Genomic DNA, 12,420 nt, shown 5'->3' with positions numbered 1-12,420 from the left:
TTTCAACCCAGCTCAGTGTTCATTTTCTCTTCCTACTGCCACATCTTACTGTCCATCCCACAGAAAATATCACCAAGACTACAGGCTTATATCACTGCGTAAACTCTTGAAAGGGAGGGGAATTTAATTACCTTCTGGTCATGGTGTCCTTACATTATCCGAAATAGGAAGCTACCTGTTATTTGCATGCTAAGATAAGCTTGTTACTCTAGCTAAAAAAAAAATAATAAAAAAAAATAAATAAATAAATAAATGGGGGCTAGATAGGGACCTATTTTTAGAAAAAAAGGGTTTCATATATATCAAACTATTTTTTTTTTCAGGGCGTATGGCTAAAGGTATTAGAGGCAGGTGATCAGCAGGACAGCCAGGCAACTAGTATTGTTGAAAAGGAAATAAATATGGCAGCCTCCATATCCCTCTCGGTTCAGATGTACTTTAACTCCAAACCATCCAATGTTGCCATGGTTCCCAGCAAACTTCCCAAAAAGTCATAAAAACTAGAAAAATATTTTTGGGTGACATTCCGTTCAAGATATTTATTAGAAGATTTTTGTACTAAAGTGGAGAAACCCGATTAGCTCTGTATCCACTATGTATTTAAACATATAATTTGTCTCATCGGCATATCCCAGGTTAGCTAAATATATAGAAGTGTTCCCTATCTTTACTTTTCATTTGCCCGGCTGTGATAGGAGCGCATGGTCCATCCCCATTATAGATATTCAGGGCTTTATATTAAAGTCTAGTCAGAGAAAAAACACATAGTCTTTATATGACATGGACAAAGGTTCTGTAATTGCAGAGATGGAGTAAGTAGGGTACAAAGGTTGCAATATCTCAGTACACCTGACACTCCCATAGCTACGTATGTGTATATAAGTGCCCTGCACTGTGTATCGCGGTCTGTTTCATAGGTGACTTTACCAGGTGGACAAAGACAACTGACCAGCCATGGCGTTTGTTCCAGCAGTCGGATACCAGCCCATGTACAACCCAGTAAGTGGCATAAGTACCATCTCCTTCATCCACTTTGTCTAACAGTTTATATTAAGCTTTGTGCAACTGCAGTGATGATATTGATAATCACGTTTCATGATTTCATTCATTTAGAGCAGCTGAGTCAATGACAGGTGATTGCTGGTTGCTACCTGTGGGTCACCACTGGGTGCATATTCTCACAGACTACAGCATGTTATACTAGCCAATCAGCTGTTACATTTTAAGAGTACACCAGAGACTGTGGAGATTTAGCTGAGCTTCAAATCTGACTTTTTATGCAAATTTCCAGTGGCTTGAAACTTAAAGGGACCTTTAAATTGAGATGAATATGGAGCCTGCCATCTTCATTCCCTTTTTTAAAAAAATGCCAGTTGCCCAGCTGTCAGCTGAGTGAGCTGTCATGCTAAGCTTTTGGTTTTAGTTGTTTTTGAGCAGTGGCGTAGCAATAGGTGATGCAAAGGTTGTGAAAGCACCAGGGCACGTGGACCAGAGGGGCCGTCATTCATCCATCTTATTAGCTTTGCATTGGTGCTATGTTGGTAATGAACACCTTTATATGTGCATTGCATGGTGGCAATATTTAGCAAACTGTTGCCTTACTCTAAATACATCTCTCTGACACTGCAGCTGTCCTTGATAGGAATTGGGGCTCCATATCAATAGAGTGCTTGGGGCCTCATGCAAAATTCGCACCAAGGTCCTTAGTTATGCCACTGTTTTTTAGTCACACACCTGCAACGAGCATGCAGCCAGAAAAGTCAGGCCAGAGTTAGTTAGAGCATCTGATCAGCATTCTCAGGTATTGGTATTGTTAGAGAATGAAGCCTTTAAAGTGGACCTGAGCTTTTGTGTGCGCTGGACAGAAGGAAAACATAGAGAAATGTACCCTGTATGTATTTAGAGAGTTTAGCCTGTCTAATTCCCCCTCATCTGTGACTAACCACAACTGCAATTTGATCTCTCCCGTGTCAGCTGATTGCCACGGCAGATAAGCTCATTTGAAAGCACAGGATGTTAATATATCTGCTACCATGAAAGCACGAAGTAGACACACTGCAGATCTACTGCAGGATTTAGAGGGTGTGGTACCAATGGAGTCCGAGTACCTTCCAAAGGAGACAAAAAAACGAGACAGGGACACCAGCAGCCCCTGACAGTGTAGCACGTCGAGGGTATGGGACACTCAACACTGGTATGTGCAGAATACTCACAAGAATAGGTTGCAAGACCGGCAACCATAGTGTAACGGCTGGTGAGGAAAGCCCCTCCTCACTCGGGTTCTTTAGTCTTAGACAATGTAGGTCGCTTTACAGGAAAAAGAAAAAGGGGTGTAAGGGTTTCAAGGAACCAACATACATGGCCAGCACCCCGAGCTGAGGGGGTTGGTGTGGGATATTACTGGGAGGGAGGAGGTGCCCCAAAATGTGATGTGTGGGATGCATAATGTAAGCTGGATAAAACATACATAAATAGGCTTACCTCTAAAAGAAGAGGGTAGCCCAAAAAAAGTAATAACATTTTTAATAGAAACCAGACACTTGAATTGTAATGCGTTTCGCGGATCGCAGTCCGCTTCCTCAGATCAAATAACAAAATACTGAGGAGAGCCAATGTTTTTTATTGTTTCAGACACAAGATGCAGGGGCGTTATTATAAGTAAGCAGCCCCTGCAATTACAGGGGGGTCCAGACCAGTGAGGGGCCCCCCAATACTAACATTCCCTCCCTCCGATAAAGAGGTCCAAGAGATACACTTGTTATGGGTGTGAAGATCATGATGGCCACACTTGTTTTATGACACTTCCAACATGGGGCCCCCGGCGGTGAGTGTCACTGAGGGGAGGTGAGGGAAGGGTTGTGAAAGCTAAGATGGTTTTGTTAGGTCTCTTTTCCACGGACTGTTGATAGGCAGTGAAATGCCTCTCAAACGCTGACAACTGCTCACTGCTGCCTGGTAACTGCTTGTTGCTGCCTGGTAACTGCTCACTGCTGCCTGGTAACTGCTTGTTGCTGCCTGGTAACTGCTCACTGCTGCCTGGTAACTGCTTGCTGAGGACACAGCTCAACAGTCCGTAGAAAAGAGTCCTTACTGTTATCTAATGCAGTTGTTGCAGTGTAGAAATTGTCAATGACATGCTAATAATTCCACCTTGAATACAAATTGTAAGCAGCTTAGCATGGGGTTAATCAACCGCACATTTGGACATTTTTGCCCCAATTCCAAGCTATATACAATTTAGATAAAATTTGCACACACGTTAGAATTATTTGCATGCCATTGAGTATGGTCCCTTTTCCATGAGCAATTGATAGGCAGTGAAAAGCCTCTCAAACTCTCACAACTGCTCACTGCTGCCTGGCAACTGCTCACTGCTGCTTGGTAACTGCTCACTGCTGCCTGGTAACTGCTCACTGCTGCCTGGTAACTGCTTGATGAGCATACAGTTCAACTGCCTGTAGAAATGAGCCCTATCTCTGTTGTTGTAGTATGCCATAGCTGTTAGCAGCTGCATTGGGTAACATTCATCATTTCACCAGTTTCCTCTGAGGGCCCTTTTCCACAAGCAGTTGATAGGAAGTGAGAAGACTGTCGTCCTCCCACAACTGCTTGCTGCTGCCTGGTAACTGCTTGCTGTTGCTTGGTAACTGCTCACTGAGCGCACAGTTCTGCCGCCTGTGGAAAAGAGCTCTTAGAAAAGATTGCCTTTTTCCTCAAAAGAGGTGGTGTTTCTCTGTACAACTAATGTGCTGCAAAGAGAGAGAGCTCATGAGATTTTGGTTGTGTGGCTGAGGAATTATAAGTCACTTATTTAGCCCAAGCTTTATACTGGGGTAACACAAGCAACTGGATGCTGCTACAGACCACCAGATCACTATTCTTGTTGCCTGCAGGGTTCAGGGTCCGGGTCAAGTGTTGTACAGGCTGGAAAAGCATCTGTTGCTATGGAGGGGGGATGATGGTGAAGCATATGACAGTGTAGTATCCAGCGGGCGGAGTGAGGAGGGGAACAATGTGTGGCCGGGCGTGGTGGATCTTTAGGCGACTTTTGGGACACCTGTACATGTGCTAGATTCCTGACTGAGACGTTCTGAACAGCTGCCTGTCATCTAGTCTGTACATTGCTTAAAGTGTATGTGAGACATTTAATCAAGCAGCATTTATACTTACCTGGGGCTCCCTCCAGCCCCATGCAGGCCATAGCTCCATCTCCTTCTTCCTGGGCTCCTCCGTTCCTCCCATAATATATTTTTCGGACATGGCCAGTTGTGCTTCACCGCATATGTGGACCGCCCACGTGTCCCTGTTGCACTCCCGTGGGTGGGAGCGTTCTGCGCCTGCAAGGCACGGCACGGCTCATGGGAGCGATGCAGAGCAGACTAGCCGCGACTGGAAATGTAACGGGGAAGACATAAGAGGAATGGAGGGACCCAGGAGTATGGCGAAGAGCCCATGGCCTGCATGGGGTGGGAGGAAGTCCTAGGTAAGTATTAAAGCTGCTTCATTAAATGTCTCTGGTTTCCTTTAAAGTGGACCTGAACTCTTGTACAGGACAGAAGGAAAACATAGAGAAATGCACCCTGCATGTATTTAAAGGGAACCAGAGAGGAATGGCAAGCCAAAATAGAAAAAGATTTTATACATACCTGGGGCTTCTTCCAGCCCCATAAGCCTGGATCGCTCCCACGCCGCCGTCCTCAGCTTCCTGGATCCGCCGGTACCGGGCCCGTCACTTCCAGCGGACGCGGCCAATTGTCCGCATCACAGGGGCTCCCTCCATACCCGCAAGCATGCGGCTGCGCAGTAGGCAGCCACATGCGTATCTGTATGGATAGAGCACCCTGTGATGCGGAGAATTGGCCGCGGCTTCCGGCCGACTGGCCGACTCGCGGCAATGACGGGATCCGGTGGCGGCGGATCCAGGAAGCGGAGGATGGCGGCGTGGGAGCGATCCGTGCGTATGGGGCTGGAGGAAGCCCCAGGTATGTATATTTCATCGTCTCTGGTTCCCTTTAAAGAGTTTAGCCTGTCTAATTCCCCCCTCATCTGTGACTAATCACAAGTTGTAATTTGATCTCATTCCTGTGTCAGCTGACTGCCACAGCAGATAAGCTCATTTGAAAGCACAGTATATTAACAATGTGTCTGCTTCCATGAAAGCAGGAAGTAGACTCACTGCAGATTTATTGCAGGATTTGTATCAGCTGTTTCATATCATTTAGAGCAGAGAGGAAGTTCTGCTTTAAGTGATTTTCTGCAGTACATGCTTTTCTACAGGGAACAATGGCCACATGTATATCTCTGGCAATAACCTTTTGAAGCTCATTGATCTGATGACTGTTGCTCCCAAGAGGAAACGTTTTACAGCATAAAATTGCTATTAGCATTCTGACGTTTGCGTAATGTGGAACTTAAGCAGGCCATACAAGCATCCATTTTTCTCAGAAGGTTTGATCACTCTGATCGAATCTGCCAGAAATCTATAGCACGATGAGCCACATTGATCGGAAGTTCGACTGATTTGTGGCAAAAATCTATTGAAATTACGAGACACCTTTATGGAAAATTTTGATCGATCGAACGCAATGGGGAAGTGGCAGAAGACCACCTGCACATAGTTCTGCACTGTATCGAACAGTGCAATGCTGGGGTTTGATAGATTTTCAATAGATTTCATGGTGAAATGTATTGAAAATCTGTGTGCAGTGTATATTGGGGGGAATTCAATCGCTCTGATCAGATTCACATCAGAGGGGGATTGACCTGTTTGTCACATTGGTTGGCAAAGTATGGACACCATAAGTCTCCAAGGGGTGTATCCATGAGTGAGCTGACAGTCTAATCCTTACCACAGTTATGTATCCAGTATATATACCTAGGGCCAATTTTAGGGGGAAGTCCGTGAACTTATTTGTATGTTTGGGGGATATGGGAAGAAACCGGAGTGCCTGGAGGAAACACACATTGACAGGGAGAGAACATACAAAATCTGTGCTGAGAGGCCCTGGCTGGGATTTGAACCGGGGACCCAGCGCTGCAAGGCAAGAGTGATATCCACTATGCCACCGTGCTGAATAACATTGCTGTTTTTTTTTTTTTTTTACAACATGAATTTATAGATTATTTAGTCAGTGTTTGCCCAACTTTACTGCTGACAGGTGATCTCTGCAAAATGTTAATTTACTGAGCGTTCTAGAGCCAGTACAAAATTTACCGGGGGGATTCTGCATATTTAATCAGCTTATATATCTAAAGCCCCATCTACACTATACATTTTTTTGTTGTGATTCGATTTATCGATTTAATCCGACATGTCCAATTGTTTTGCAATAGCAAATTGAATTGAATCGAATCCTGATTGGATATGTCAGATTGAATCGAATCAATGAATCGAATCGAATAAAAAATTGTATGTTGTAGATGGGACTTAATACAGCAATATATATATATTTATATTGCATACTTAGGGAGTGTTTCTGAAACCAGGACAATTACCATAAAAGTCGGCATCTTGAATAATGTTCCGCATTCTACTATATGTCACTACAGTGCCTCTTTTTAATTTTACACAGGCATTATGGAGACACTAAATTGCGATAAGCAGAATAACATGCGTAAAGGCATTTGCATAATGAGTAGTGTGTAATGTATTGTACAACGCTCTACTAATTATGGTGTAAGACTTTACATATGTTTTTCTGTTTACCACAGTTTAGTGAATATGCCCCTTGGTAAGAGCTGGTGCTAGGGTACCCTTTTTCCTCATTCTGTAGGTCAGTAATAGAAAGGCATAACTCGCTGGTTTGTTCACGGTAATGCATGTTTATGTACTGAGGTGATAACCCCTGGTGCCTGCTTATCTCATGGGAACAATGGCGATCTGTAAAATCAATCGTTTTTCCTGGAGACAAGTCAACCAGTGAATGTCTATATGTAGGAAACTGTGCCCCGTAATTCATCTGTAACCAGCAGGATCAGATGATGATCAGCTTGATTCTATAGGTGCCTGTCACTTCCTGCAACTGCCGATTGTTTTTTATTGACACAACCATGAATCTGGTTCACTGACCTCTCTCTTATCATCCATTTACCTCCAGACTACCCCCTTCAGAAACCCAATCTATGGCGGCTTACGTCCCGGGATGTCTGTCTGGATCCAAGGCACAGTTCCCCATCACGTGAGCAAGTAAGTCATATGTTTGTATGAAAAGTTTCACTACAGGAAGCTACCAGAAAGGACTTACGCTTTTTAGCAGGAGTGAGTGCTGAATTTAGAGTATTGTAGGCCAAATCAGTAATGTACCACATGCAGGTAGATGTTGAAGGCCATTGGCAGTCATGTGCAGGTACAACAATGGCGATACCCATAGAGAAAGACTGTAAAGCAATCTTGTGGAGGACTGCAGCAGCAAACTCAGGATTTTCAAAGGGGGATTCCTGAAAGGTCTCTTTAGCCAAGCCACACACTAGTGTGCATTCGCTGGTGCAGACACGCCGACACGTTACCGGTGAGTCACATGTGAGGGGTGCTGGCTGGAGAGAGAGAGGAGCACAGCGGCTGACAGAGATGAAATGAAGATTCACCCTCCAGCCTACAGTGGTGGAAGCAGGAGATTTGGGCGCATGAGACAAGTGGACAAAAAGGGCGCCCCATTCACTCCCATTATAAATATCGTTTAATGGGCGCCGGAGATATTTATCCTATTTAATTAAAACATTATTTAACATTTTAACCCTTACTGTTTGTAAAACGTTATTATTCACAAAATAAAGCGATCAGTACGTAACGTAAATTGCAATATATTTTTTACAATCACTATTTGTAAAACATTTCTAAAACATTATTATCCACCCAAAAAAATTATTCAAATTTTTTTATTTAAATTTTTTATTTATTAATGTTTGTAAAACATTATTATCCATAGGGGGTCTTAGGTTTAGGCACCACCAGGGCGGTCTTAAGTTTAGGCACCACCAGGGGGTCTAGGGGTTAGGGATAGCTACAGGGAGGGCTTTGGGGTGGATAGTTTTAGGCACCCCCAGGGGGGTCTTAGGTTTAGGCACCACCAGGGGGGTCTTAGGTTTAGGCACCACCAGGGGGGGTCTTAGGTTTAGGCACCACCAGGGGGGTCTTAGGTTTAGGCACCACCAGGGGGGTCTTAGGTTTAGGCACCACCAGGGGGGTCTTAGGTTTAGGCACCACCAGGGGGGTCTTAGGTTTAGGCACCACCAGGGGGGTCTTAGGTTTAGGGATAGGTACAGGGAGGGTTCTGTGTGAGAGTAGGGTTAGGTATAGTTTTAATAATACTAATCAACAGTTATTATGAATGTAATTATATTAATATCATTGTTCTAAACAATATTTTCACATTTTATTATAATAATAAACGATAAATCAAGATTATTCATAACAATATATAATTATAATGTTTAAACAAATATTACTGTTTTTTTAACAAACGTAATTATAGGTTTCAGTTTAGAAACAGGGAAGATTAACGTTTTAAGAATTGCCGATTTCATACACGTTATTTAATGATCTATAAATTTTTAAAACACTATTTGTAAACGAAATTGTACACAATATTTTTATATACGATAATACTGCTTATCGCTTACACCACGCGCCCTTTTTTCCCGACGCCCTTTTTTGATGTTCGCGGAACCCATTCTAAAAAAACGACGCCCTTTTTTGATGTACGCGGAACCCATTCTAAAAAAAATGCCCTTAGCCTTACTGTTATGATGATATTTGAGGCTTTATTTCTATACTAGATCATATAGGCCGTGCCATAAACTCTTCATAAAGGGGGAGGTTAAACAATGAATAAGGCTACAATTCCACTATAGCGTGACATTTTCGCCTGCAAAAAATCTTAAAAGATTTTTCTGATTGGTGATAATTCGCATGTAAATTTGTATGTGTTTTTATGTCAATTTTCGTACGCGAAAATTCGCAATAGTTAAATAGGGCCCATTTCCACTATCGTGAATTCGCATGCGTTTGCCGCATGCAAATTCTCATAGCCAATACAAGTGGATGGGACTATTTCCACTTGTCAGGATTTCTGAGCGTTTTCATCCGCGTCAAAAATTTGCATGGCAGAGCCACCAGAATTCGCATACCGCTATGCGGGTGTATGCGAATTTTCATGCGAATTCGCAAGCGTTTTGCGATTGCTGTTAATCGCTAATCGGCGCCAGTCACAACAGTGAGATCACTGCCATGGGGTTAGAATAGCACTAGCGCTTTGGCGATTAGCGGGAATCACCGTAGTGAGAACGGGCCCTAAACCTCTGCACTTCACCAAACACTTAAGAGGAGTAGGGGCTACTGATGAGTCATCCTGGTTTTATTGTTTTAATGAAAACAATAACAGGGACATGCCAGTATTTTAAAGCACAGCTAAAATTACAAATATTTTGCATTATTGATAAGAGCCTCATTTGCAACAACCTTTTGTGATCCTTTCAGCCATTAGTGTGCTGGCAGCCCATCCCTGTCTTGCATTCTGGGCTCAGCTGAGCTGCATGTGCAGCGCTATGGGAATAGTGAGGAGAAGCGGCATTCAGGCACAAAGCAATCTGCTGAAAAATCCACCGCTGTCAGTTGCTAGTCGCCATAATACTGATGGATGCAGTAGACTAAAGGTGCCCATTAATGAAACAATTTTGATTGTACAATCTTACTACATTTATGTACTATGAGAGACTACTTAAAGTACCCACTCAAAGTACAGTATATTCACTAAGTTTACTCACTCAGTTTACCCTTTAACTACATAGATTTGATAAGATTGTACATTCAAGATTGTATCATTAATAGGCACCTTAGTGTGGACTTGAGCTCTTGCACAGGGCAGAAGGAAAACCTAGAGAAATGCACCCTGTATTTATTTAGAGAGTTTAGCCTGTTTAAAGGGGAACTTCAGCCTAAACAAACATACTGTCATCAAGTTACATTAGTTATGTTAATTAGAATAGATAGGTAATATAATCTCTTACCCACCCTGTTTTAAAAGAACAGGCAAATGTTTGTGATTCATGGGGGCTGCCATCTTTGTCATGAGGGCAGCCATCTTTTTGGTTGAAAGGAGGTGACAGGGAGCAGGAGACACAGTTCCAACTGTCCTGTGTCCTGATTACCCCTCCCAGCTCCACACGCCAGGCTTCAAATGTCAAATTCAAAATGTAAAAAAAAAAAAATTGCACCAAAACAGCAGAACAAGAACAACAACATCAGAAATCCCATCATGCTTTGCACAGCATCAGGGGAAAAAAGCCCAGGCAGTTTTCTTCTGTGCAGCTAAAAATGAGGCTTGTATAAGAGAAACAAAGTTCTGATGCTGTGAAACTGTTAGAGAAACACCAAGCCTTTTCAGTGCTGCTGAGTCGATTTTTAGTCCGGAGGTTCACTTTAATTCCCCCTCATCTGTGACTAATCACGACTGTAATTTAATCTCTCAAGTGTCAGCCAGCTGGCTCAATAGATCAGCTAATTTGTAAACACAGAATGTAAACCCTATGGCTGCTTCCATGAAAGCAGGAAGTAGACACACTGCCGATTTATTGCAGGATTTGTATCAGCTGTAACAAATGTTTTTTCTTTAAAGGTTATTATGCTGTTGCTTATCTTTTAGAGCAAAGTGGAAGTTCTGAGTTCAGGTCCGCTTTAAGGATGAATGTAGAGAACTCGAGAGACATCAGAATGCCAACTGAAATTATTTCAAATGATCATTTGGTCCATGAAATGTCTTGTCCAGGGTACATTAGGAGCAGTAGCAGCCCTGATGCTTCAGGCACTGAAATGTGTGTTGCTCATGTTTTTGTGTTTATTTTGCTTCTGCGGAATAGGTTTGCTGTCAATCTTTCATGCGGACAGTTTGATGGATGCGACATCGCCTTCCATTTCAATCCCCGGTTTGATGGGAAGAACAAGGTTGTCTGCAACACTTTTCAGGGTGGCTCCTGGGGAAGTGAGGAGAGGAGGAAAGATAACTTCCCTTTCCACAAAGGAACTCATTTCGATATGGTCATCATGGTCAACCCTGGAAGCTATCAGGTGAGGAAGTCACAGAGCATTTTATCTGCTAAAGGTGGCCACCAACGGTCCAATTTCTAGCAAAAAATCGTTCGAGCGATCAGAAATTCTGATCGGATGAAAAATCGTTCAATACACCATCAACTAACCAATCATTGCTTCCTATCTATCTCGACCAACAAGAAAATCCAAATTTTGGTTCGATGAAAATTCAATCGGACGATTGTTTTTATAATCGTTCATTATCGATTGTGCCCATCAACTGAGATTTACAACCAATCCGATCAGAATTTATGATCGCTCGAATGAATTTTCGCTAGAAATTGGACCGTTAGTGGCCAGCTTAAGTCTACGGAACGTGGTCTCCAACTATTTCCTTTCAAGCAACTTGCAAATTATACCGAGTGATTGCAACTAATCATTTGAAGAACAACTGGATAATCAGGGGATGCCTGTCTGAAGCTAGGCATATAGTGTTAAGCCTCCTCGTACTCACGCATGACTAAAGTCAGCTGAGGTTGCCAATAATGACCATCTCAGCCAATAGTCAGGCATGTGTACAGAGGCTCACGACCACCAACTTGCAAGTGATATGGCAGGCGGATCCACTTGGCTGAGCAACGGCCATCTCCGTTGTGCCTGCTTTTCCCCCACCAGCCGCGTGATGTCTCTCTGCCCCTGCGTAGCAACAAAACGCGGTCAGCTATACAGCTGACTCTGTCTATCCCAGCGATGTCGCTCGAGGGGATCGGGTACCGATCCCTGACGGGTGACATCAGTCAAAGATGTGTACGCACCTTTAGACATGGTCAATGACAATCTCTACCTTTTATTAATTGTTTACCAGCAGATATCAATTGCTCCACTGCTGCACCCCCACTGTCAGAAATGGCACCTTCTATAATTCTTGCATTTCTATCTGTCACCATAGGAGTATGGAGGTTCCTATTGCATACCTTATTCTGAAAAGTTAGTTGTCTGGCCACTATGCCAATCCTCCCAGTATAAAAGTTTCTGAATCACTCCTCCGGAACACGTGTACAGCAATCAGGTGTTCTGATTTTCTTAATCTGTCAAGTAAATGGTTTGGAAAGCATTTTTTTTTTCCAGAGGACAAACTTTACACTGAGTTTCAAAATGTTTGGCTTGTGATGGCAGTCTGCATACTTCTTAAAATGGATCCGAGATGAACTTTTACTCATTGCATAATTGTGTTCCTTTCCTATTGTTTATAGGGCATTCCTCAAGCCAAATACTTTTTTGTTTTTGTTTTAATACGAATTAATCTAATTCCCTATAAACTAAACAAGCCACGCCCACAGGTTTTCAGAGAGCCAAGGCACTTTCAGACAGTAGCAAGGGCTTATGTGAGCTCAGTC

General features: G+C 43.1%; 1 protein-coding gene across 1 annotated transcript in view; it reads left to right on the top strand.

The window, feature by feature from the left end:
- The first annotated feature begins 893 nt into the window (after positions 1 to 893).
- Positions 894 to 12,420, top strand: part of LOC137528887 (galectin-4-like) — a 30,006-nt gene continuing 18,479 nt past the window's right edge. Inside the window, exons 1-3 of the mRNA XM_068250614.1 lie at positions 894 to 999; positions 7,098 to 7,186; positions 10,855 to 11,062. Coding sequence (XP_068106715.1) covers positions 955 to 999; positions 7,098 to 7,186; positions 10,855 to 11,062 — 342 coding nt within the window. The 5' untranslated portion in view covers positions 894 to 954. The remainder of the gene's footprint in view (positions 1,000 to 7,097; positions 7,187 to 10,854; positions 11,063 to 12,420) is intronic.

Source organism: Hyperolius riggenbachi, chromosome 8 (assembly GCF_040937935.1).
Source record: "Hyperolius riggenbachi isolate aHypRig1 chromosome 8, aHypRig1.pri, whole genome shotgun sequence".
Taxonomy (NCBI): domain Eukaryota; kingdom Metazoa; phylum Chordata; class Amphibia; order Anura; family Hyperoliidae; genus Hyperolius; species Hyperolius riggenbachi.
Note: the sequence above shows the minus strand (reverse complement) of the source record. Positions and strands in the feature narration are given on the sequence as shown.